We start from the raw sequence: 26,337 nt of genomic DNA, 5'->3' as shown, positions 1-26,337 counted from the left end.
AAACTGAACTGTAATAAATTTAATAATGTTATTACGTCTTTTCCCGTAATTGTAATTAAAATAATTAATTCTTAGATTAGTTTTATTAAATGTACAAAAATAAATATTATTGTATATTACAATGCTATGTATATACAATGAAGAATTAAATCAAATTGAGAATTTTAAATAAAAAAAAATATAATATATTAACAAATATAAAAATGCACTAAAAATTAAAAAATAAATTATATAAATATCTAATAAATAAAGGTAATAATTATTAAATTTTAAAATTAAAAATAATGAAAATATTTAGTTAAATAAAAGCGTGGGTAGTTTTTATAATTTATTTAAAACAACACAACATTTATTTTTACAACAATTAATCTTCATTTTAATTTTCAATGACGACGCGAGGAGGCGAAAAGGTCTGCTGGAACCTCGCCAGTTGAGATTGACTAGCTACAAGTAACAATCTGGGAAAATGCACCCACTCGCTTTCTTCATCTTCGAATTCTGCTTGTAATCTAAACCAAATTGAACGCACTCTTTCCGGTAAAAGTTTCATTTTAATTAATTATAAATTTTTATTTAATGTATTCATAATTACGATTACAATTATAATAATAATAATTAATAATTTTTCTGATTACCGTCAGTCAAAATGTAATAACTTTATGCAAGATTTCTAAATTTAATTTTAATTTTAATTTTAAATTTAATTTAACCCTTAAATTTAATCTTATTAACCCTTAAAGGTCATCCTGGTGCAAATTTGAACCACCAAAGAATTAAAACTTGAGTTATTTTATTACAGATAAATAAAGTATATACATATACTAAACAACGTCATTAAACAAAAACTATATTTTAAACTACAGAAAATATCTATAAATACTTATTTGAAAACATTTTATAAAAACTGCGCCACGCTTTTATTTAACTAAATATTTTCATTACTTTTAATTTTAAAATTTAATAATTATTACATTTATTTTTTTATTTATTAGATATTAATATAATTTATTTTTTTACTTTTCAGTGCATTTTTATATTTGTTTATATATATATTTTTTTTGTTTAAAATTCTCAGTTTGATTAAATTCTTATTTTTTTACTTTTTAGAGGGTTTTTCTAATTTGTTTCCTTTTTTTATTAATGTTAATATTAATATTAGTTAAATAAAAACTTTTTTAAAAAATAATTTTTTATATGTAATCAAACATATTTTTGTATTTTTTTTAAGACTAAAAAAAGTAAAAATATTTATTTTTACACATCGAAGTTACATACGTGTACCAAATTTCAATCATTTTCATACGATAGATCAAAAGATATACCAGTTGCAAGATTTGATTATTCCTAAAGCGAGTTAAATAAAAGCTTTAAAAAGCCATCCAGTTTTACTTGAAATAAATTGAAAATAATAAACCTGATGTGATAACTTACAAGTATTGTACTAACCTGTATATTTTTATTTATAGAATATTATTTTATAAAACTAATAATTAATATAATATAATATAATAAAATAATCAATTTAAAGTAAAGAAAAAACTTACATCGGTGTTATTTTATCTATATATGAATTTTCCAAACATTTCGTCAATGTTATTAATTTATCGTGTTGTATTGGTGGATTGTAAATTTTTTCTCCAATTTCTTCTCGAAGACAGTTTGAAAATGCTGTTGATACATGAACGTAAGCCTAAAAAAAAGATGTCCGTTAATAACTTGAAATTGAAATTTACGAATTGTATGTTTAAATCTACAAACTAAAAATCTAACTTAAAATAACATTTTTTAGTAATTCTATAAATATTAAACAGTTAATTTACGTTGAAATAAATCAATTGAAATGAATAAATCAACTGAGAATCAATTAAATAAAAAATATTAAAATAAAATTCGATCATTTAATAAGCGTATTAAAATTTACTTATAAAGGTTTTAGGATTCAAAATCAATAAAAAATTAGTCTACCGGTTCTATTTCTAAAAGTAATAAAATTGAACCGCAAGTAGTCAAACCTAATCGCAATGAAGACCTTTTATTGGCCTAATCGCAAAAAAGAGGGTGGAGAGGGCACAAGGCAAGCCAAAACAAGAGGTCAGGGATGCTGTTTATAATATCTGGCAGTAAAAATGGTCGCAGGAAGCTGTGGGTCGATGGACGAGAACCCTCATCCCCAACATCAAGCCATGATTGTCGAGATGATTTGGTGAGGTTGATCATCACCTATCGCAGATTTTACAGGACATGGTTCCTTCAATAACTACCTGCACAAAATAGGCAAGAGAGAAGAGCCAATTTGCAACTACTGCAACGAGATAGATGATGCTGAGCACACCTTTTTTGAGTGAAATAGGTGGGACACACTTAGACATAGTAAGGCACTCACAGGTATAACTCCAGAGACAACAATAGAATACATGCTAAGAAGCGAGTCAAACTGGAATAATTTTGCTAGTTTTGTTAGACAAGTCGTTCTACAGAAATACTCCGATGAGAGAAGACAAGGTGTTGGCTAGAATAGAACTGGGTGGACAGCCTTGCTGATGAGGTCCAGCATGCTGCGGTGTGTTGGCACTGATGAGCCACCAAGGACTCCACGGGTAACAGTCAGGTAACAGCACACTGAATACTGAAGGGACCCGGCGCCGCGTCGCGGCGAACTGGGTCTGGCGTGGTGTCCAAAAGGGCAATATTAATAAACAACTCTCAAAAAGAGCTTACCGGTAGGCCGACCTGCCATGCCGGTATATAGCCGGTAGGTGGGGAGGCCTATTTGAGTTTAAAGACACTCCCCTGGGCGGCGTAATACCAACAAGTCGGTCCGGCCCAGGGGAGCTGAGAGAAAGAAAAAAAAAAGTAGTCAAAGGATGATGGTCTCCTTCAGTAATTCTACAATCCATAAAAATATAATGATTTAATATTTAAATTTGTTTCTTTTATTATTATTATTGTTGCTAATCTCCGTGGCGAAGTGATAGCGTCACGACCTTTCAACCGGAGTCCCTGGATATGAATTCCGGTCAGACGTGGCATTTTTCACGAGTTAAAAAAAGTTCATTATCATCCATCGCTAACTGTAAGTCGGTGTACGCTTGTTGTTAATGTATAAATAAATTATTATTATTATTATTATTTTTGTTAAAAATTATATAGAAGAATTATTTTAAAGTCAGATAAACTAAAAAAAAAATTAATTATTTCTATTTCTCTGAACAGAAAACCTAGCTCATTTTTGCTAAATTTAAAAACATGATGTAAACGTACATAACGCTGTATGAATATATATATTTAGTGTATGAGTTACTTGTTCTTACAGCAACGAATCTGTTAAATTTCTCAAATATCAGAAAAGGGAAATCATACAAAATTTTCAATGAAATTCAGATTTAAGTGAAAAAGGTCAATTTAATTTCTTCAACCGATTATTAATATTTTAAATAAGTAAAATGAGTTTTCATAATGAACATTTTCCGGATTATTTTAAGATTATATTATTATTTTAAGAAATTATATTAAAAAATTTGGTTGACACATATTTAACCCAGAATTTTCACATTTATTTCTCATTCAAGTTATTAGAAAAGAATAACTCCTAATCGATATCAACATGGCAGCAATATTTTTAAAAAATTATGTTTCGAAAATAAGTAAAAACATTTTTTTTTCACATAATAGTGTGTTTTATCGACATTATTACGATACGAACATAGTTAAATTATTATTTTAATTATCAATGACATGATAAAAGGAATGTGAAAGAAAGGATTTCCATTAAAATTGAAACAGATCTCTGCTAACATAAAAAAAAGTACAGTCACTTCACCTTTACGGATCATACATATGCACAGTTTGGTCGTTTAATCTGACTGAACAGCCAGATTCTTTTAGAAAGGACTGATTCATAGTGGATGGACTGCAATCAATCGTTGAACTGATAGAAATCCCTTAATTTTTATAGATGGCTATACATTTTTATATATGTGGTAATTACAAATCTTTCTCCCCCACACACTCACTCTATCTCTGTTTGTCTGTCTTTCACTCTCTCAATCTTTCAATCGCTCTCTCTCTCTGTGTGCGTGCAGTGCGGGAAGGGGTGGGGCGAGATGGAGGCTTTTCAATTCCGTCGTCAATTATTCTATGAATAAATATACAGTTTGAACATGTATGTGTGAGGCCATAGTGTTATACAACGTGATAATCTAGCTTTTTCCTTACTAAGACAATTCTTACTCCTTTACGTAAATCGCAATTAGTATTAGATTCACATGTAAGCAGCTCATCAATTTCCGATATTTAACAAAGTTACTAATAATAAAGGTGTAAAATAATAAACAAGTGTAACTGAACAAAATTCACCTTCTCGCACCTAGATAAACGGAAATCGTATTTATCTGTACTACTAAAATTTTTAAATTGTAATTGAATTATTTGTGAGAACTAAAATAATAAATATTACAGAAAGTTGTTTTTAATGAAAGATTTTTATAAAAACATCTCTGCATGTACTTATTTAAATGAGATAAACTGATTGATGCATAAGAAAAAGGTCTTGCTGAATTTGGTAATCGAACCTAAGAATTTAAGATTACTAATTTTATTCAATTTAACATTGAAGAAACTTTCCTAATATTTTAATTAGGATTTTAATTTTTACTTTCCCGTCTAAATAGCGATATATCCCTAGAAAGGAAAGTATTGTAGTCGTTCCAATTTGGGCATATGCGGTGTTCACCAGATCTTGACGTTTTGACACCTAAGGAACCCAAAAAATCCGGATGGAAATTTTCCGGTTAATGTTGGTATGGACGTGTGTGTTCGCTGTTGGCCTCTAAATCATCTTATATATTCAGAACAACTGACCCGATTTTGAACAAACTTGGCCAGATTACTTGTGTGTATGGGGCATTGATACCATTAAATTTTCAACATTAAAGGTCAAGGGGGTGAGATTGTAAAGCAATGTCACCCTCAGTATCATGAGATTTTGCATAAAGGTCTTATTTTTCTTAGGCATATCTGTTAACAATTTAAAAATAACAGTATTTGCAAAATCGCTCCTACCCCGAAGAACGCTCTAAATTACTGCTATGTTGTGACGTCATAGATGAGAGGTAGAATTAAATAAATAAATAATATTTAATGTGAAAAAAGTAACTCGGCTTGGATGGGTGCCGAATCGCCCGGTTGGCTCGGTACCTGGTACTTTAAGTCTCGCGGTTAATTCTGTCTGCCGACCGTACAAGCAAAATTTGTTCTATGTAATTTGCGAAATTACATTAGTTTAGTTATTGCCGACCGTCGCCGCTAGTACCGCTGTACCCGCGCGAATTAAACGGTATGCGAGCGCGCGCTTTAATTAGAATTATTTGATTAAATAAACCAAAAAAATATTATATTTAAATAAAATGATGAATATTTTAAGTTAAGTTGTGTGTGTAATCCGTGCATCAGAAAGAACCACAATTGTAGGACTGTGTTGTCAGCCTTTTATTTGTTATACTACCAAATTAATGTAAGATTTTTTAAAATATTTTTTGTGCTTTACTCGTGTTGTACGAAATTTTTATCTCGGTTGAAAAATAAAACTAAATCTGAGAATATATAGACAAGCATAAATATGACATTCATAGAAAAAAAAGGCTCTACGAGTATGTTTAATAACAAGTTCGTTTTGTATTACTCTTCACTTAAGTTAAAATTATATCTGAGTCCGTGTGCGGTGGTGTGTGTTCCGTTCTTATATCCTTATATCACGTACAAGTAGTCAGCTGCAGCGGCAATGATGTACAGGCATTTTTTGTTTTGTTCGATATCAGCAGTTTAACTCTAGTGTAACTTAATATGAGACAGAAATACTTATTTTTCGCTTGTTATTTTCTTTTATGCTAGTTCTATTCTTTTATAAGTAAGTAACTATAACTGAACTGTTTATTTTGTTCTCATTCGTATATGTATATATATACATATTTTTTTTTTTTAAGTTTAGATAGACAAGATTTTTTAAATCTTGTAACTTTTGATTTAAATTTTAATATTTTTTCAATCTGTTCATATAGTAAAAAAATAACGTACTGAAAGTTTTATGTGTTGATAGAAAAGATAACCGTTGATACCCCTCTAATGTTTTTGTATTAGTTATAGTTGTAGTTATTAAAATATCTAAGTTGATAGGGTGTAGTCGTTTTATTCTTTTGGATAACTAATGTCAGTGAAGTTTATACTTTCGAAAATTTCACGGTGTTTTCTATGATCTTTTATATATGGTACTGAATTTTAAAATATATTTGAAAACCGTTTACGTATTTCTATAGATTTCGGTACCGTGATAAAATTTTAATGATATACCTTTTTTACTTCCTTGTACGAAGTAAAAGAATTATTAAGATCGCGAAAAATGTCAGTTTTCAGATTTCTAAGGAAATATCCATTTTGACCATCCATGAATCCATTTTGACTAGTTTAGGCGTGATGTCTGTACATACGTATGTATCTCGTATAACTCAAAAACTATTAGCCGTAGGATGTTGACATTTTTAATTTAGGACTGTTGTTTAACATTTTGTTGTGCACCTCCTCTTTTGATTGCAATCGACTGACCAAAAGTGTCAAAAAAGCCCAAAATCCAATATAATTTGGATTTTTGACTTTTTCTTAACTGCAGTAAAAACCCTCGTTGAGAGATTTTTAACGATATATATTAACTGGTACTTATTTTTATTGGTTCCAAAGTTATAGCCAAATAATACTTAAATGAAATATTTGAATTTTACAAGGGAAGGCACATCGGTTCGAATTAGACTTTTTTTTCTTTTTTTTTTAATTTATCTCTTTTTAATTTTTTTGGTTTAATTTAAATATATTGATTTATTAATTATTAAAGTGATTGTAAAATTTTTTATAATAATTAATAATTCAATAATAACAATAAAAAAAGAAAATATGAAAAAATCAGAAGTTATTTGTGAAATAAAATTTTATGTACTATTAAAAATGTGTTATATAATTTAATATGTATATTACATATACACATATTACATATGTGTATATGTAATATGTGTATTACATATATGTAATACACATATTACATATGTGTATATGTAACAGATTTGGTGAAACATCTGATTATTTAATATTAATTGAAAATTATTATTTAGAATCGTATTATTTTTTATTTTTTATTTTCTAGTTTAATTTTATCTATAATAAAGTTAACTACAGAGTGACTGAAAAATAGTCCTTCAGAAGAACAACATATACACTGAGATATACGTGCTTTATATTTAATAAATTGCAAAAAAATCTTATCTTTTAGTTAATTACTTCACTGATATTGTCGGATAATATTCTCCCTAAGTGGGAGTTGATCAGCATTTCGTTTATTTGTTTTTTGTTGCCAATCATTTAATCGCTCTTTGGTTTGATATTTCATATTTTCTTTCTCTTTATATTCATCTCCTTCTCTTAATCTTTATTCTTTCCTTGGTCTTAACATTTTCTTCCTCTTTATATTTAGCATCTTCTCTTAATCATTTTATTCTTTCTTTCGTTTTAACATTCTCTTCCCCTTCATATTCATTTTCTTGCTGTTTTTTTGTGATACATTTCTTCATGTTATCATTCTTTTTTCTCTTGTGTGATTGTTTCTTTTTCATTTTTGATTATTCTCCAAATAGTCCAATAATAAAAATTGAATAATTTAAGCCGTAAGGTTGAAATCAACATTTGTAACCGGTATACAGAAGTTCACTGAAAGGAATAGCTTAATTATTATTAACTTTTATTTATACTACACATCAGAAATCTGAAACTTTTATTAATCAGCAACTCACGAAGATACAAGTAATACTGATCTAATAATACGAGTAATAAAGGGACTTTTATTCTATCCTAATACTTCATGTAAGATATCTGAATCAATAATTGTATGAATATTTGATGTTAATAAAAACTAATATTTCAGCAATTGTATAATTGTCCTCTTTATTAAAAAACTTGGCGAATAGTATCTAACTTTCAAATGAAATAAGTTTAATAGAACTGCAGAAAATAATGTGTATATGTAATCTAATAGGCGTACGAGGAAGTCATGTAGTGTCCACATCAGATTATTTATTTTTTATAATAATTATTATAGTTATGGTATCTGCTTTATTCATATTTTCAGGTTAGAAAGCAAATGAAATCATCAAATCTATTTCTTAAAGTACGGTTCCATTTTACCCTTTGAGCAGAGATCAGGGTGAAATTTTTCACAACCTGTAACTACCAGAACAGGTGTTTCTGACTCATGTTTGAACGCACTACGAACTTCTTTCTTTATTTTCACTTGGAGGCAACATGTTCTTTAAATTCTTTCCGTTTCTTGAACCCCTGTGTGTGTGTGTGTGTGTGTGTGTGTGTGTGTGTGTGTGTGTGTGTGTGTGTGAGTGTGTGTGCGCGCGTATATATATATATATATATATATATATATATATATATATATACATATATATTTCATGGAATAGCACATTCTTTGAAAGGACTAAATATTGTTGCTTATTGTACAGTATGAATAATTTATTATTATTTTTGTTTAAGGTTTTCAGTATTTTTAAGGTTTTTTAAGTATTTCATCTCTAAGCTTATTAAAATAAAGAACAGCAGTACTTTTTGTAATAAATTTTCTAAGCTTCTGTAATCATTTCGTTACACCTTAACTTCGTTATAATGAGCACAGATCTAGGAAATCTTCCATTACATCGTATTATACGGTTTTATTAAATCGTGCCCTTAAATTTCATGTAATTTTATTCTGAGTTCTTATGTATAGTAGCAATGAATTAAGGCATATATTTCAACATAGAATAATAGGATTATTTATGTTATTTTTTTTTTTTTACTATTTTTTGTTATTATCCTAGAAAAAGAGAGGTTAATTTACAATTTGGAATGTATATGAGTTTAAATACTTTTTTTTTTTAATACCAGTTAAACAAAACTAAAAAAATATGTTCGATTTTGTTTTTTAGGGCTGAGTGTCCAACATTTTACCCACAGAATCAACATAGTTAAGAAGTTTAGGATTGATTAATAATAATAATTTAAGTATAGAGGTTTTAGGATATTGCTTTTTTCTTTACAATCTTGATAATGTTAAATGTTTTTTTTTGTTTTTTTTAATTTAATAATTTCTAATAAACTCATTTTTTATTATCACGTAATTGTATCGTTTTTAAATAACATAAATCTTTTTGTAACTTTAAATGAATGTAGCAGCTTAATATTTTTTATTTAATTAATACAAACAATATATATTTATTAAGTTTATTAAATTTTACGTACTTAATTAAAGATATAATTTTTATTAATAGTCACGTACCAAGTACATGACATTACAATTTATAATCTCGTTGTACAATAAAAAAATCTGATAACTGTGGGTTGTTTCTAATGCACGGCTTGCACACAACACTTCATTCAAAATACTTATCGTATTATTTAAATAGAATATTTTTTCGTTTATTTAATTAGATGATTCTAAGTAAAGCGTATTTAATTCGCGCAAGTGTAACTGTACTAACGGCGACGGTTGACACTAATTAATTAAACTAATATAATTTCATAATTTCTATAGAACAAATTTCGCTTGTATTGTCGGCAGATTGATGTAGCCGCCAGTCTTAACGCAACGCACTAGGTACCGAGTCAACCGAGCGATCGAATTCAGGACCCAACCAGACCAAGTAACTTTTTTACACTTTAAATATTATTCATTTATTTAATTCTACCGTTCACCTGTGATGTCACAACATAGAAGCAGTTTAGAGAATGTTTTGGGCTGGAGAGGGTGTGATTTTGCAAATTTTTTTCAAATATTGTTACTTTTAATTATTAACAAATGTTCCTAAGAAAAATATGACCTTAATTGGATGATATACTGAGGGTGATTTTGCTCTACAACCTCATCCCCTTGAACTTTTAAGTTGACAATTTATGAGTTAATGACCCATGTATAGAAGTAATGTGACCAAGTTTGGTCAAAATCGGTCTAGTAGTTCTGGCGATATAAGGTTATGTAGAGGCTATCACCGAACACATATACAAACATTTACACCCGGTTTTTTGGGTTCCTTAGTTGTCAAAATGTAAAGATCCGTAGAAAACCACATATGCCCAGATTGGACCGGTTACAATACTTTCCCTTTTAGAGCTATAGCTCTGCTATAACGCTATCTACACGTGAAATTAAGAAGTAACTCCATTTCCATATTGCCTATTTTAAATATTTAATTATTATAAAAGTAATATTTATATATTCTTGTTTCTAATATCGTATAATTTACTGATTAAGACTGTTGTTCACTCTTGAAATAATTATTTTTAAAAGTAATAAATAATGTGACCAGTATTACTCTAAATAGAGTTTTTAAAATATTTTAATGAAATTTTAAAACGTAATTATTACAAAAAAGAAATAATAATAATAATTTTTTATGAAAGTTTTGCTGTTTAATTTTTGTGTATCTAAAAATAAAGTATTATTATATTTTTTTTTATAAATTATAGGTAGTCAATTATTTTAAACGTATTAATTATTTAAAAAATTAACTTTATTTGTAAATTACATACTTCAAGTTTAGCGCTTAAAAATAAAAATCCAATAAAAGTTGGAGAAAGCTGTAATATTTCTATATATATATATATATATATATATATATATATAATAACCATGTTTCTATTTTTGTCCATTTTCAGAATTCTTCTGTTCATAAATTCTAACCACATTTATTATATAGAACATTTTTCTTCATTTTCCTTTCAACATTTTTTTTCGAATGTTATCTCTAGCTTATAATTTATTCTGATACAGTACTCAACCCAATTTTCTTTCCTGTTGTCTTTTTTTCTATTTTAACAAAAAAAAAAGATTGTTCTTCGATTTTCTCTTTATTTCATATTCTTTATCTACAAATATTGTTTGTTTATTACATTCTACTTATTACCATATTTTTAATACCTTATTTCTATCATGATTTGTTCGTCTATATATTATTTTGCATGCGTTTTAAATTTTATTATTTTTATAATTTTATCAAAAAACTTGTTGATTTTAAAGAGATTTCTTTCTTATGCTTTTTTTCTTAATTGTTTATAATTATTCTCCTTGTATTTCTACTTTCTTCTGTCCTGATATTTATTACCTTGTGTTTTCCTCTCAGAATCATACATTATGTTTTTGTTGTAAATATAAAAAGTATTTATTTTTCTTTTTATGTAAATATATTTTTTGTGTATATATGTTTTTTTTTTAAATAATCGAACTTTCAGTCTTTTATTTTTTTCCAGAAAGCAAATAACGTTTTATTTCATTGTAATATTAAATATCTATAATCATAATAAAAAAAATTTAATGATTTTCATTTTATTTCATACGCTAATAACGAAAAACTTATGGTACCTTTATGAAAAAATATTTTCTTGAAGTACAGTTTTACAGGAAATCTTTCATTGATTAGTATTTATTTATTAACGCTACAAATATTGAATTGCTGTATTACGTATAGAAAATTTATTTTAAGTTGTAAAAAGTTAGTTTATCTCAATTTATATTTAATCGATATCGATAACTTTCCTTGGAATCAGGAGGACATTGAGAAAATGTCCTTTTAATTATTTAAAATATTACCCTCAGGTGGTGGTCAGACTTAATGGGAGTTACTCAATGAAGTTTCATTATACAACAGTCGCTATTAATTCTGTTAAAGGAAACTTCTGGCTCACTGTAGAAGCGGACGCATTCTCTACCTAATTTTATAAATTAAATCATTCATAAAGACTACATCTAATGTTACACAAATACTTAATAGCTGGGCAACCGTATCGTTAAAAAAGAACACGTAACTTCATATATAAAGCGTACCTTTAACATTAATTATCTTAAATAAAAATTAATAATATTTGATTTTTGAAGGCGACCATATTTTATTTATTTAATTATAAAGATGTCTTCAACTCAAATTAGTACGTTTAAGAATTAGAGATCTTCTGATTTTTATTCTTTCACATACGATGCGATTTAGAGTACGAGAGTGATCGATATTCAACCTTTTTTTCTTTTTCCAGTTTAGCCTCCGGTAACTACCGTTTAGAGGATGAAGAATCATCCTATATTATAACTGGCTTTACTAGGACTTGAACGCTGGAACTCTCGACTTCCGAATCAGCTGACTTGGGAAGACGCGTTCACCACTAGACCAACCCGGTGGGTTCGATATTCAACCTGATTATCCCAAATTAAACGATTCCAGATATAATTTTTTTCTTTTTAGTTAACATTGTTATTTTAAAATTTCAAAGTTTATTTTTAAATGATTTATTTTAGATTTCTCAAAATAATGGATTTTAAACGAACCAGAGAGTAGACTCAAACAAAGATATATAGATTTGTTTTCTAGCCGAAAAAATGATGTGTCTGCTAACCAATTACAAGTAACGTATTGACAAACGCACATATATTTTACTAGTGCCATGTTGCAGCTTCACCCGCGTTATATAGGTACTTGCGTAGCCCGTCGCAGTCAATTTTTTTATTTTATGTTTTTTAGTCAAATAACCGAAGTCAGGTGCAGCCAGTCGCATCGCACATACAGTATCATCGCCGGTGGCTGTGTTGGTTGAGCCGTCCCACCTTATACAGTTATACCCTTAAAAAAAATCGGAATCGGAAACCGAAAATTGTTTTTAAATATTTTTAAGTCCAAATCTACTGAATATCTCGTTTGCTATAGGCGGGATTGAAAAAATTTGCAATCATTGTTCAAAATGTTAGATATTCATGTTCATAAATCTAGATATTTGTTAATTCACATGAAGATTACACTCACCAAAAATCAGGCGGATATCTTCGTTTGTTACCAGAAATAAAAAAATATATATATAAGTAAATTTCAATGTCATTTCCATTTTAACTCGGAATTTCTAAAAATCTATTCTGAGTGTTCACTTACACCGTAAGAAAAATGTATACAAAGTTTCATCGATTTATCTTCAGTAGATTTTTTTTTGGCGTTGACTATATATAAATCATTCACGATATATTTTCTTCAATTTAAATTAGACCTCTTTTGAAAAATATCTTGGGAGCGGCTCGCCACCTCTAGCAGCCCAAATGAGAAGTTGATTATTTATTATTTACACGTTATAATAAATAATTTTTGACACTTTGGATTACATAAGGAAGCTACTGCTAAAGTTTATTATCAAGTAGTTTGGCGGTTCTTGAGATTTTTATTAGAATACAAACAAACTTCTCTTTGCGTAATGGAAAGAAATTCAGAAAGCATTAAGATGAGTCGTAATTTGTAAAATTTTGTTTCTACTACACCGCTAGATGATATGTATTGCTCTAAAATTTTTATATAAAAAAACAACTAATGAAAGTTTAAACACTCTTTTGATATTCTGAATGAATTATTTTTAATTTTGTTGAATATTTTTGTAAGCTACTTAATTCTGCAGTTAGTTAAACGATGATTTTTAGAGGCCTGAGGCTGTTTTTTTTTTGTAGTTACTAACAACTTGAAAGAAAAACAATTTATTACAACATAAATTTGAGTTGATCAATTCAAGATAATTGTTAACAAATTTTGGGTTTGCATCTGAGTAAAAAAAGCCGCCCAATTTCAAAGTATTTGTGATTAACATGCATATTTTTTACTTGGAGAAGCCTAGAAGCGCTTCTAACGATAGGTTTATTGCCACATTTTATACTCTTTGTATGGTTTGATTATTTCATTCTTATTTCACACTCTATTTTTTCCTAAGTCTTTGCTAATCGTTAAGTAGATTATGCAGATATTAGCATCATTTGATATTTGTGTGGTGGTTCTTTATGAACCTGTCTTGAGATTTTTCCAGTAAGTGATGTGTTTTTTAACACAAATATTTAAAATATATATAAATAAATGTTACGAAAAAAGAATACACCTAGTTTATGAACTCAAGCTATTGTTCTTTAATGATTGAAAATAAGTTCTGGGATGCTTCCGCCAGAAACTACCTCAGTTACGATTGACGTGTAGGATATTTTTGCTGTTTAAAATAATTTTTTGTATGTGTTATTCAAGTGAGTATTTTTAAACGTATTAATTTTTGACTATTTTCTGAAGATTTGAAGAAAAATCGTTAATATTAATGGTAAAATATCCTTTAAAAAATTTTAATTTAACCCCCCATTTTAATTGTTAAACTTTATTGTTTAATTAATAACCATTAATGAATTAACCATATTAAGCAATGATGAATGTTTACATATCGAAATGCGTTTTGTGGTTTAGATATTTTTTTTCAGTAGTATTTGAACATTTTCTATTAATCATGTTAAAAAATAAAGGTTCCTTTAGCTGTTTCTATCATTACTAAACTGAACAAAAATGTTAAAACTTTTAATTCATTTAATAATTATAATTACATTTCTGTATGACTATAAAGCTACGCTCAAATAATGCTGTCATACTACTTATTTCTTTAAGAAAAATAAGAATTAAGGTATGTAGTATATGGTATTGTATTCGAACCCTGAACCTTCCGAATAAAAGGCAAATAGAGACTACCAATCTGCGCAGAAATAGTACTAATTTAGATGTGTTTTAAATATTTTAAATTAAATAATTTATTTATACCATGATTTTTCTTTTTAATTTTACGGTAATAAATTTCACGTACCTTAAGATTCTTCATTGTTCGTGCTAATTCAAGCATTTCTTTTGTTCCCGATACGTTAATAGCAACTGCTGTTGAAATCGGTTCATCAAATCTGACTGTTGCTGCTGCATGAAATACAATATCAATATTTTCTTGAAGTAATTTTCGATTTTCATCACTTATGCCAAGACGTGGTTCAGATATATCACCTGGTATCGCAAAAACCTTCAACCTAGGCTTTTGGTCTAACCTCTTAAAAACCTGTTAACAAAAATTATTTTATGTATTTTTTTTAATTACTATTACAATATCTATGTATATAGAACAGTATATATAAAAAAGAAAACATGATATTTATTACAAATATCATGTTTATTACAGTTTTTACCTTCTATTCATTTCACAGTTTATCAAATTAGTTTACTATTAGAAATTTAAAAATACGGTCTACTGTCCGTTCTTTTTTCTTAATTCTTTTTTCTGAAGATTCTGATTTAAATTTCTACCCGCTTGTGTTAGTCGTAAGCCTTCTTGATTTTAAATTTTATCAATTTCTTTTTCAGGATTGTTCAATTTTCAGGATTATGCTGTTTTATATATATATATATATATATATATATATATATATATATATATATATAAAACATGTCTTGAATAATTCATAATAAAAAAAAACTAGTGAAAATGAATTGATGAAAATGGTTTTACACGTTTTTTTTTGTACGGTGTAAGTCTACACTAGGTTAATTTAAAATTAGTTAAAGGGTTAAAATGGAGTAACAATGATGAAATTTACTTTATTTTTTTTAATTTCTCGGTAACAAATGAAGATAACTTTTTTTTTGTGGGTGAAATCTTAATGTGAAATATGTAAAAACCAATTTATAAATTTTCTGAAATTCTATCTTGAAAGGGATGAAGAATAGTAAAAACTTTGAACAATTAATTATACTAGATATTCAGTAGAACTGGGCTTGAAAATACTCTTCAGATAAATACCTAAAAACAATTTTCGGGTATTTTTAATTTCAATATTTTAAGATGTGCTACAGTGTACGGCGGCTCAACCAACACAGCCACCGCCACTGTTACTATATGTGCATCGCGATTGCACCTCTCTCCGGTTACTTAATTAAAAAACAAAATAAAAAAAAATTGTATGCGACGGGAAACGTAACTAACTGCGGTGTAACTGTAAGTAACTGCGGTGAAGCCACGATGGCCACACACATACACACATGCGCGCGCGCGCGCGCGCGCACATACACACACAAAATTTAAAAACTATTTAACTGATCTGAAAAACAAACAGACAAATAATGATTGAGATCTTCAAGTAATCAATATTGGTTTTATTGGAAACTGAAACATATGAGAAATTTACAGATAAATTTTCAGTCGCATAAGCTCCAAACATACGAGGTGTGTGAGAAAAGTAATGAGATTGGTAACACTGCTAGTGGCAACGCTGTGTCTACCGGTCTGTGCTAGACCGGTTTGTTCATCCCTTCCACAAGCTCAGTACGAGTTTCAACTCCGTTCAGCCAACACATTATTTTTGAAAGCGCCATCAGTGAAGTTGTGTTTTTGTTGTGTGTTACGAAAATGGAGCATCGGAATTTAGAGCGACGTTGTGCAATCAAATTTTGTGTTAAACTTGGGAATCCGAAAGTGTGACCTTTGAAAAGTTGAAACCGGCCTACGGGGAACATTGCTTATCAAAAGCACAAGTTTTTTGCCGGCATAAATCATTTTTGGAAGGCCGAGAACACGTTGAAGATCAACCTTGCTCAGGGAGAACTTCAACTTCAAAATCTGACGAAAACGTTGAGCGTGTGAGGGTTCTTGTGAGATCAGACCGTCGTTTAACAATAAGGATGATGAGTGAACAGTTAAATTTAAATACTTTCACTGTACATCAAATACTGACAGACGATTTGGACATGTGAAAAGTTTGTGCGAAATCGGTGCCGAAAAACCTCACAACGGAACAGAAGGACAATCGAAGAAACGTGTGCGTTGATCTTCTTGAGAGGATTGACAACCACCAAGAATTCTTCAATCGTGTGATCAGAAGTAATGAATCCTGGATATTTGAGTACGATCCTGAAACAAAGCGGCAAAGCGAAGAGTGGCACACTCCGTCATCTCCTCGACCGAAAAAATGTCAAATGAGCAAATCAAGGATCAAAACCATGCTGATTTGCTTTTTTGATAGTAGGGATATCGTGCATTAAGAATTTGATCCTCCCGGGCAAACTGTCAATCAAGTGTTTTACAAAGGTGTCCTTGAAAGACTCAGGCAAAGAGTGATTCGCGTGAAACCAGACATTGCAGATAAGTGGATGCTTCATCATGACAATGCCCCGTGTCACACGGCCATTTCCATCAGGGAATTTTTGACCTCAAAACGCATTCCTACGGTTCCTCAATCCCCCTATTCACCTGATTGAGTCCATGTGACTTTTTCCTTTTCCCGAAATTGAAACATGTCTTAAAAGGACGTCATTTTGGAACTCTGGAGAACATTCAAAAGACTGTGACCGACCAGTTAAAAGCCCTACCAGTTGAAGCCTTCCAGCGCTGCTACCAGGACTGGGAACAACGACTCCGCCGGTGTATAACTGTCCAAGGGAAGTACTTTGAAGGGGATAATATTGTTGTTTGAAAAAAATAAAAACTTTGGTAAGTAAAAGGTCAGTCTTTCCTTTTCTCACACACCTCGTAGATTATCTGCTATTATTTGCTATATTATTTGACTATACTTGCTATGTACCATTCATTAGTTTCTTTTCTGCTAATCTTTTAACCTCAACATTTTACAATGGCTTAACCTAGAACCTCAGCTATCGTTTTTATTTATTATAAATATTATGTTTATAACAGCTTTTACCTTCTATTCATTTCTCAGATTAGCAAATTAGCTTAATGTTAGAAATTTTAAAATACGGCCTACTGTCCGAGTCTGAAGATTCTGATTCAAATTTCAATCCGCTTGTATTGGTCGTAAGCCTTCTTGATTTTAAATTTTATCAATTTCTTTTTCAGGACTGTTCAATTTTCAGGATTGTTCTGTTACAGCATAATTTTCAAAGGTTTCTATTTTTTCCTTTCTGCTTTTCCTATCGGCTACGTATTACTACTATAGATAACGCTTTCTAACTAAAAAATATTACGAATTTCTTTCCAATTTTTACGTTAATTTTAGTATTAGAAACTTTTATTTCTATGAAAACTCCTTGCACAATATTTTCCATAATTTTTGGACATTATTTTAATCATTTTATTACATAAATAACAACACTGACCTGCCATTTCTGGAACTGAACGTTATCTTATTATTAATTCTATTTTCCTCCTTTTGTCAAATTTTATTAACTTTGTTTTATTCTTTAATTTATGATGACTGAAAAAGAACCTCCTGGTTTTAAATTAGATTATTAGATTAAGTTTTAGTTATAAACTTACGTTGTATATTACTTAAAATTATAAAGTCTAAAGTTGTTTATTAATTCTTAATGTAACGCAATATGAGCACCGTTTACAGGCCTGCAGACATCAAACTGATACTCCACCTCATTCCATAATCTGATGAAGATGTCTCCGGGAATCGCTTAAACGGCTGCTCTTATTCTTTGACGCAGACGGTCGGGAAACTCATTTTTTTCTTAGTGTACTATGTCTTTTAAGTAGCCCCAAAATAAGAAATCCGGACTTTGCGGTGACCGAGGGTTAGGAGCTTTTCTGTCTATCCAGCCTTCTGCGTACCCATTGTTGACCGCAGTTCGCACAAATTCTGTGTGATGTAAACCGCAGCAAAATCTAGTTTTTTTTATTTTTTATTTATGCTAACGGGTGATTCATAAATGACGCAACCCAAGATTAAAAAGGTAAAAGTCACGCATACTTCAATTTTATTTCTTCTTACATGTCAGTTGGCAACACTGTACTAAAGGTTAGCAGCTTGTATCAATTGAAATGTCCTTCTTATGCACTAGTGCTATACCAGTGTAAATTCGTCTCTATTGTGTTAACTTTGTCGTTTTCCAAGGACGAATATGTGTTTATTATTGAGGCGCGTATTAATCTTACGAACGAGTGAAAGACGAGATTCGAATAAAATTTCCCGATTCTTCAATTCGTAATAAATCGACAATATCGTGTTTGATTAATATTTTTCGTCAGACTGGGAGTGCACACGATAAGAAAAGCACAGGTCAACCGTCACTTTTAACAGAAGAAATTCTGGAGGATGTGAAAAAACATTTGACTCTCTCGCCCAGAAAATCTCTCAGAAATTTATCTTCGAGGCCTGTGAAGATAAATTTAACGGTGAAGTTAAAAGGGCTTTCCCTCTCTACAGCTTTCAGGCCTACTAAAAAATTAAAATCACATGCTTATCGCATCTGTGTCATCCAAGAACTGAAAGAAGTACACCACGGAAAACGTTTGGCCTCGGTTTCGTTCTCTTGTTGATGACAACGGTATTGAAATTTTGGATCGTGCTTGTTTCAGCGACGAGGCACGGTTCCTCTCGACTGGCTACATTAACGGCCAAAACTGTTGAATATGCAGCGCTGGAAATCCTCATGCGTTTCATCAACAACCATTACACGCACCTAAAATTGGTGTTTGGTGTGCGATCTTCCGGCGTCGTGTAATAGGGCCTTTACTTTTTGACAAATCTGTAGACGGTGTAGTTTATTGCAACTTAATCGAACTGTTTATGGCGAAAATCGCAAAAAGGCGTCTAGAAGGAAAAATAGGGGTTATGTCGATAAGAACGTTTTTGCTCATTTGCTCTTTTTCCCCCTTTCGATGTCCTGAATCGGTTCCTGAAGTTCGTCGATCACGGAACGCTTTATATATGACAAAATCTTGAAATTTTATCCGTAATGAAGCATGAAGTTTCCTTATAATTGTTTTTTCTAGACAGATAAAGTCTTAATATATCATTATCGTGAGTATATTGATTTTTTTTTGTTTGTTAAATTAAAAAAGACTACCGGTAAAGTGGATGTTAGAAATATTAAAAATTTTAAAAGATTACATAAATTTATTCTTATTAAACGGAAGTCATCTTTATAATTTTACCGTGAATAAAAAGATTTGTAAAGGTCGAAACACATTTATGATAAAATCCTTTGGTTCGTTATAATTGCTTAAGTAAATTACTTACAATAAGGAAATAATGAACTAATAGTTCTTTTTTTTAATGAATATTCAGTGAAACTGGTTATTATCAGCATTATTATCATCAATCGACAATTCAATACTGTTATTATACATGTCTGTACAATATTTATAAGGAATAATATATTTTTATATTAGAAAATAACATAACTCAATTTATTTTCAATGATTTTTTTAAAGAATTTTTTATTAAACAGTAGCGTAGTAAAAATTAATTTATTTCAAATAATTTGTGTAAATTCGATTGTTTTATTACGTAATTTCTACTTATTGAAATTTTTTGTAACGTCTTACTTCCGTATCTGTTTTCTTTCTTTTATTACATTAATGTATAAATATTTTTTTTTTTAAATACATTTGCTAAATTTTTGTATTATTATCAGATGTGATACCGAATTAAAAAAATAAGAATGATTAAACTTTGTAATTTTTAAATAATCCGAATTATCCCCGGATTCGGTTAATTAACTTGTAGTCTTTTAATGTACAGCTTGGAAATAGTTTAATAAAATTAACAAAATATATGTTGCTTGTTAATTGGTTTTAAATTTACTTATATCACAATTAAATAATTTAGTACATTGTATTTAGTATTTTTAGGTCGATTTCATAAGAAAGCTACCTATTGTAATGGATACCATGATTCGACTTCCGGAAAATTTCGACATATCTTTGCGTTTCACATCCTGCAGACCCCAAAAAGTTTATATATACATTTATAGATATATATTTCACTTTCTTGTGGACACGATAACTGCCGTAATTTTCCGCCAATCACTTTCAAATTGTTCCTTAAAAATAACTCATCCCTAAATCTCGGTCGAGTTTGTTAACAGCCAAAATCGAACCATGGGGGTGGAAATGGGGATTTTTCGAAAAAAAAAAATCTATAACTTTCTTATTAAGTACAATATCGAATTCTTTTAAAGTTCCTACTATTCGCTGATAAGGGCCTAAAACTTATTTATGTATATTTTTTTTATATCACCAACCATTGGCACAGGGGGTTGAAAAATGGGTTTTGAAGACAGAAAAGAATCATACCTCCCTTAATAGGCAAAGCATCAAACCGGTTTAAAGTGATTGTTAGTCTTCGAAACATTACCTAAAACTTTTATGTGAAACAATTTTTGACATGACCAATCCTTACGGCAAGGGATGACCAAAATGTTGCTAGAATTGTAAGAAGAAGCTAGTTGTATGCTAAAGGTAACCATTGTCGCATTGAGTAAATTTGAAGTCTTTCTTAACTTTAAGGTGGAATATTTTTATCCCTTACTTAGGACCGATGAAATCTATCTTAGCCTTCCAGCGTGCCGAAAGAGATTTTTTTTCAATCATCACATATGTACGGTTTAATTGTATTATTTATTCGGTTTTGTATTGAGCTAATCTTTTCATTTCAACCTATACCTTCCAATCTTTGTTTTCATCTAAATTTTTTTAACTTCTAGTCGATCCACGTAAAAAAAAATTAAGTATTTAAATAATAATACAGTACAAAAAAAAACATTTTCACTATCTAATAGTCGATTATTATAACCACAGAATTTTATTTCAACATATGCATGTTTTTAAATTAAATTTAAATCAATATATTAATTAAATATATGATATATTTTATTATTATATCTATTATAACTACGATTATTAACAACGCTACACAATTTACAAATTTGACTTGTTTTTTTTTTTTTTTTTTTTTATTAATTCATCATACTTAAAAACAAAAAAAAAACTGTTCAGAAGAAGCAGAAATCGCTGCAGTATAACCCCATTTTTGTCCTCGTTGGGGATATTTTATTAATTTCACATATATATACTTCAAACAACAACAGATTACTACGAAAAAACACAGTAACATTAAAACCTAAAAAACTAATACAAAAGTGGACTTTCGCGGCCCGCATCATCAGTCGGTACATAATGACATAAAAAAAAAAAAAAAAAAAAAAGTTTACAAAACATAAACCGTAACAACCACATAACATGAGTAACACAACTTCACTCCCAACTGGAATGATGCGAAATTTAAAATGTCAGGCGATTATGTTCATAAACATTGTTGCCAACTGCTACAACTCACAATGTTTTTAATTAAAGCATCATCTTCAAGTTTTTGAAGAACAGATCCTGACCAACTAGTACAGTCTCTTCCCTTGAGATATAGCAGTAGAACTATAATATGAAGAACTATAATATTTTTCAATTTTATTCCCTAATTTTACATCGCCGACAGCACTCCAACAGTACAGTAGCGTTAACTGATAGATTGTATCTTCAGTTTTTGAATAGATCGTTTGATTAAACATTTCATATTTTGTTTAAATTTATAAATGTAACATTTTTCAAGTATACTCACTTTTTTATTGTTGTTACAAATTTCAAAATGATTTTTATAATCAGTAATACTTGCTTACAGATTACAGTAATAATAATGCTTACATAGCAACGAATGGTCGGCCATATTAGATACACCTCTCTTTCTGTTTCTGTCAGCTATAATGCTCAATAAATATTTTTTTAAAAGGTCACCAATATAATTTTCACCAATAAGGTTACCAATATAATTTTTTTTTTTTAATATATATTTTACAATTTTATTATAATGTATGAAATAAAATTCATTGCATTTTATTTTATATATTCCCCTTAAATCCTCTCCATCACTTTTATTAATATTATTCCTATTTCTATAATTGTATTCTAAAAAAAAAAAAAAAAACTGTTAATTTTCTCTGCGTTATTTTCTTGTGTAATTTTGTAAAACTATCATCGTAATAAATTCTCTGTTTTGAGTTATGTACCGACTGAGGATCCCGCGAAAATCGACTTTCGGTATTACTTTTTTTAGGTTTTAATGTTACTGTGTTTGGTGGTTAATCTGTTTTTGTTTAAGATTAATTGGCACAGTGGTGCCATATAATAATCTTGATGAATTATTTGAATTTTCAGAAAGTTTTATATATATATATATATATTCCTTTTTTTCCATTTGTTAATTTAATTTATTGTTTCATATTTTTTTTTTACTATATTGCTTGTTTACTTTTAAATAAAAGTAAGAAATTGAATATCATTAAAATGTAAAGTGGTGAATTTTAATTTACGACAGAAAAAATATTATAATTAATTGTTAGCACTTGTAATTATTATTGAAGTTTAAATTAATTTTGTAATATATATGTTTATTTTTTTATTAACGATCATTATAGAATATTGTTTACAATTACTAAAACAAAATGAGTCTCTACCTTGTTGCTTCTATTAAATAAATGTGTACAGGTAATAAGGTCTGTATTATATCATTAATAATAAAGATTGCAACAGGTTGTAGACACAGATAAAATAGCTTTAACAAGCTATATGTAGTTTCAAGGCCAACCACTGTTCTTAATGACATAGATTTAAAAAATAGAAGACGTCTCACGTATATGGAAGCAGGTGTGATGCATGTTAAAATATGGTAGCCTCCTTATTGACATCTTTTGAGAACTGTAGTGAATAAAGGGCTCGTTACACTCTGCTAGTAAAATTTACTATTATTTTTTCAACAGCAATGGATTAATCCGCTGTTTGTTAAATAAAGTACACCGATATATTTATCATAATATTCAGCTGGAGTAGTCAAAGTTCTCTTCTTAAATTTATGCTAATTAATTATAAAATATTATTTATATATTAATTATAAATATATACATATGTATATATAATTATTTATTAATATATACTTAATTATAAATTGTCTATTATACAGTCAATTTTGAAGGAGTGTAAATATATGTTTTTTCGACCTCATATTAACATTTTAAGAAAAATTAATAATATATATCTATATATATATATATATTTTTTTTTTTAAAGATCCAGTCATACACGCCTGCAAAATTTGTGTAGTAGAATGTTTTTTAATTTTTGATTATTGAAATTTGACAAATTTCAAAATTTGTAAAAATTGCAAAAATATGATACTGTACAATAGACATAAAACTTTTTTTTATAATAAATTAAAATAATATATTCACTTTTTGACTTATATCACGCATTCTTATAGCTGAATAGTTGATTAGTCTGAAAAGGTTATCGTGGACGGGGGGATTGATGATGACGAGACGGCGGGAGAGCTTGGCCTCCCAACTGAACAAGATGTTTATCGGTAGCTATCCGCGCCACTCATGTACCGTGGAACAGTGCTGTTTCAACCATCAGCGAACTTAAAACGACTATTTTTCCGTTTTCCGTGATCAAACCCCTTTTTTTTTCGATGGAAAATATATTTTCAGGCCTTAAAACAAGTTTTCCGTTTTCAAAATGGTTTCAAGAGGCTGAAAAAATTATTCAGATTTTTTTGTTACATTTGTGGTGACCAGAAGATTTATCTGAAATAGAAGGTTCCACAAGTGATTTAAATGAAGATAACATTGAGGATTATGTACTCGAAAATAGCCGTGCACCAGAGCTTTATTCATAATCTGAACTAAACAATTTGGTTCGAGACTTACATCTGACCGAAGAAAATTCAAAATTGCTTGGTTCGAGGCTTATAGAGAAGAACCTGGTAGCAGCTGTCACTTCATTTTCCTGGTTCAGATACATAGAAAATGAGTTTCTTCCGTATTTTTTGGAAGAAGGATTTCTCGATTTAACATTCTGTACGAAAGTACTGATTGGAGACTGTTCATAGATTAGCCCAAAAGAAGCCTCAACTTTGTCCTTCTTCTTAATCTGAATGAATACTTATCCTTCAATACCCGTTGGACATTTTGTCAATTTAAAAGAGGGTTATGGTAATTTGGTATTCGTTCTCAGAATAAAATTAAATAACAATGATAAATGGTTACGTGCGGCGATCTCAAAACAATATCGATAATTAAATGTTCCGTAATTTATTGTACGCTAAGTGATACTTGAGGGTACTCCAAAGTACTATAAATAATAAATAATTTGATTTTTGACCATCCACACACACACACACACACACCACTCACACACACACACACGCGCGCACACACACTCTCTCTCTCTCGCGCTCTCTCTCTCTCTCTAGCGCGCGTGCAAACACACATACACACACGCACGCACTCACACTCAAATTATATTACATTATATGGGGTACTACTTGTAATTATTTTCGTCTTACGGGCACGCGATCAAAATTTTGGAGATCGCTGGTATAGTTTAAGGTAAGGCTGGTATAGTTGAGCTTTCTCTCACGAGATTACTATGATTCAAATTTACTTATGGTCTCTTCAAAGGTACCACCTTAAATATAGACAAACAAAGAAATTTATTAGATACGGATTTAAAGGAATAGAATAAAATTAATCTTACATGGGATTTACTGCACGATTTTTATACAGTGTTATCCATTCTTAGACTTTTCATATAATTTATATTTCTAACTTACAAAATACGTTAAATAAATGTGAAGATATATATATAAAAAAATAGAGAAAGAAAGAGAGAGAAAAAAGGATATATAGATAACTGTGGACAGCGAACATTTGTCGGACATTGAACTAAACTTAAATTGTCTACTTAAGAATTTTATCAAAAAAGGGATCAAGTTTTAGATTTTATTAGAGTGTCCAACTATGTTGCAGTAAAGATTTATGTTGTCAGATTTTTTTTTATGGGTGTAATAATACCTTCTTTCAATTTTAGTAAATCGTCTGGTTTCTCATTTAAGCCCACAAGGGGATCTTCTGTGTCTTCTGTTACACAAGCAATAAGAAAAGAGCATTTATTAGTATTTATTGCTATCATATTTATTGATATCATATTTTTAAGTGAAAATATTACTTAATAATGTTAACCTGTAAAAATATATAAATAATTTTATATATATATATATATATTTTCATTTTTCAAGTGTCGCTTAATTAATTCTATTTAAATTAATAATGTAACCATACTTAAGAACTAAATTTATAGCGTATTGGTACCGAATAATAATGTATTTGTTTTTACATCTACATGAACACATTTTTTAAAAAAAGTTTACTTTTTACTTTTTTCAAAATATTTTCCGTTAATAGACAGAAAGTGCCTGAAAGTGTAAGTCTCGGAGCCTTTTTTGTTAAAATTCGACCGGAATAATTCCTCCTCCTAACTGAAAATGTTATCAATGAGTATTGTTAGTAAAAGAAAAGATTATTTTTAATTTGAAATGATAAATTTATATTTAGTTCCTATTACTGTTGTCCTCATTAAGAAAAATTAATATATTTTTTTATTAAAAAGAAAAAATGGTTCAGGAGAAAAAGAGGTTTAATTATATTTTCTACATTTAATAGGAGAGCTGTTTTCTTATAATATCGTTCATAACAGTTAATTATATTTTTTTTAAACTCAGCGATAACCTCTCAATAAATATGTTTTATAATATATATATATATATATATATATATATACATACACACACAAACACACATACACACCCACACATAAATTTGATATCAA

General features: G+C 29.1%; 1 protein-coding gene across 2 annotated transcripts in view; it reads right to left on the bottom strand.

Annotated features, from left to right (window-relative positions):
• LOC142329919 (fatty acyl-CoA reductase wat-like) overlaps window positions 1–26,337 on the bottom strand; it is a 161,901-nt gene that overhangs the window by 52,403 nt on the left and 83,161 nt on the right. For both annotated transcript variants that reach the window (XM_075374856.1, XM_075374855.1), the window contains exons 3-4: window positions 14,704–14,943; window positions 1,545–1,690 (exon numbers count right to left, since the gene is read on the bottom strand). In XM_075374856.1, coding sequence (XP_075230971.1) covers window positions 1,545–1,690; window positions 14,704–14,943 — 386 coding nt within the window. The remainder of the gene's footprint in view (window positions 1–1,544; window positions 1,691–14,703; window positions 14,944–26,337) is intronic.

This window comes from Lycorma delicatula, chromosome 9 (assembly GCF_047948215.1).
Source record: "Lycorma delicatula isolate Av1 chromosome 9, ASM4794821v1, whole genome shotgun sequence".
Lineage (NCBI taxonomy): Eukaryota > Metazoa > Arthropoda > Insecta > Hemiptera > Fulgoridae > Lycorma > Lycorma delicatula.
This window is presented reverse-complemented; position numbering and strand designations above follow the sequence as displayed.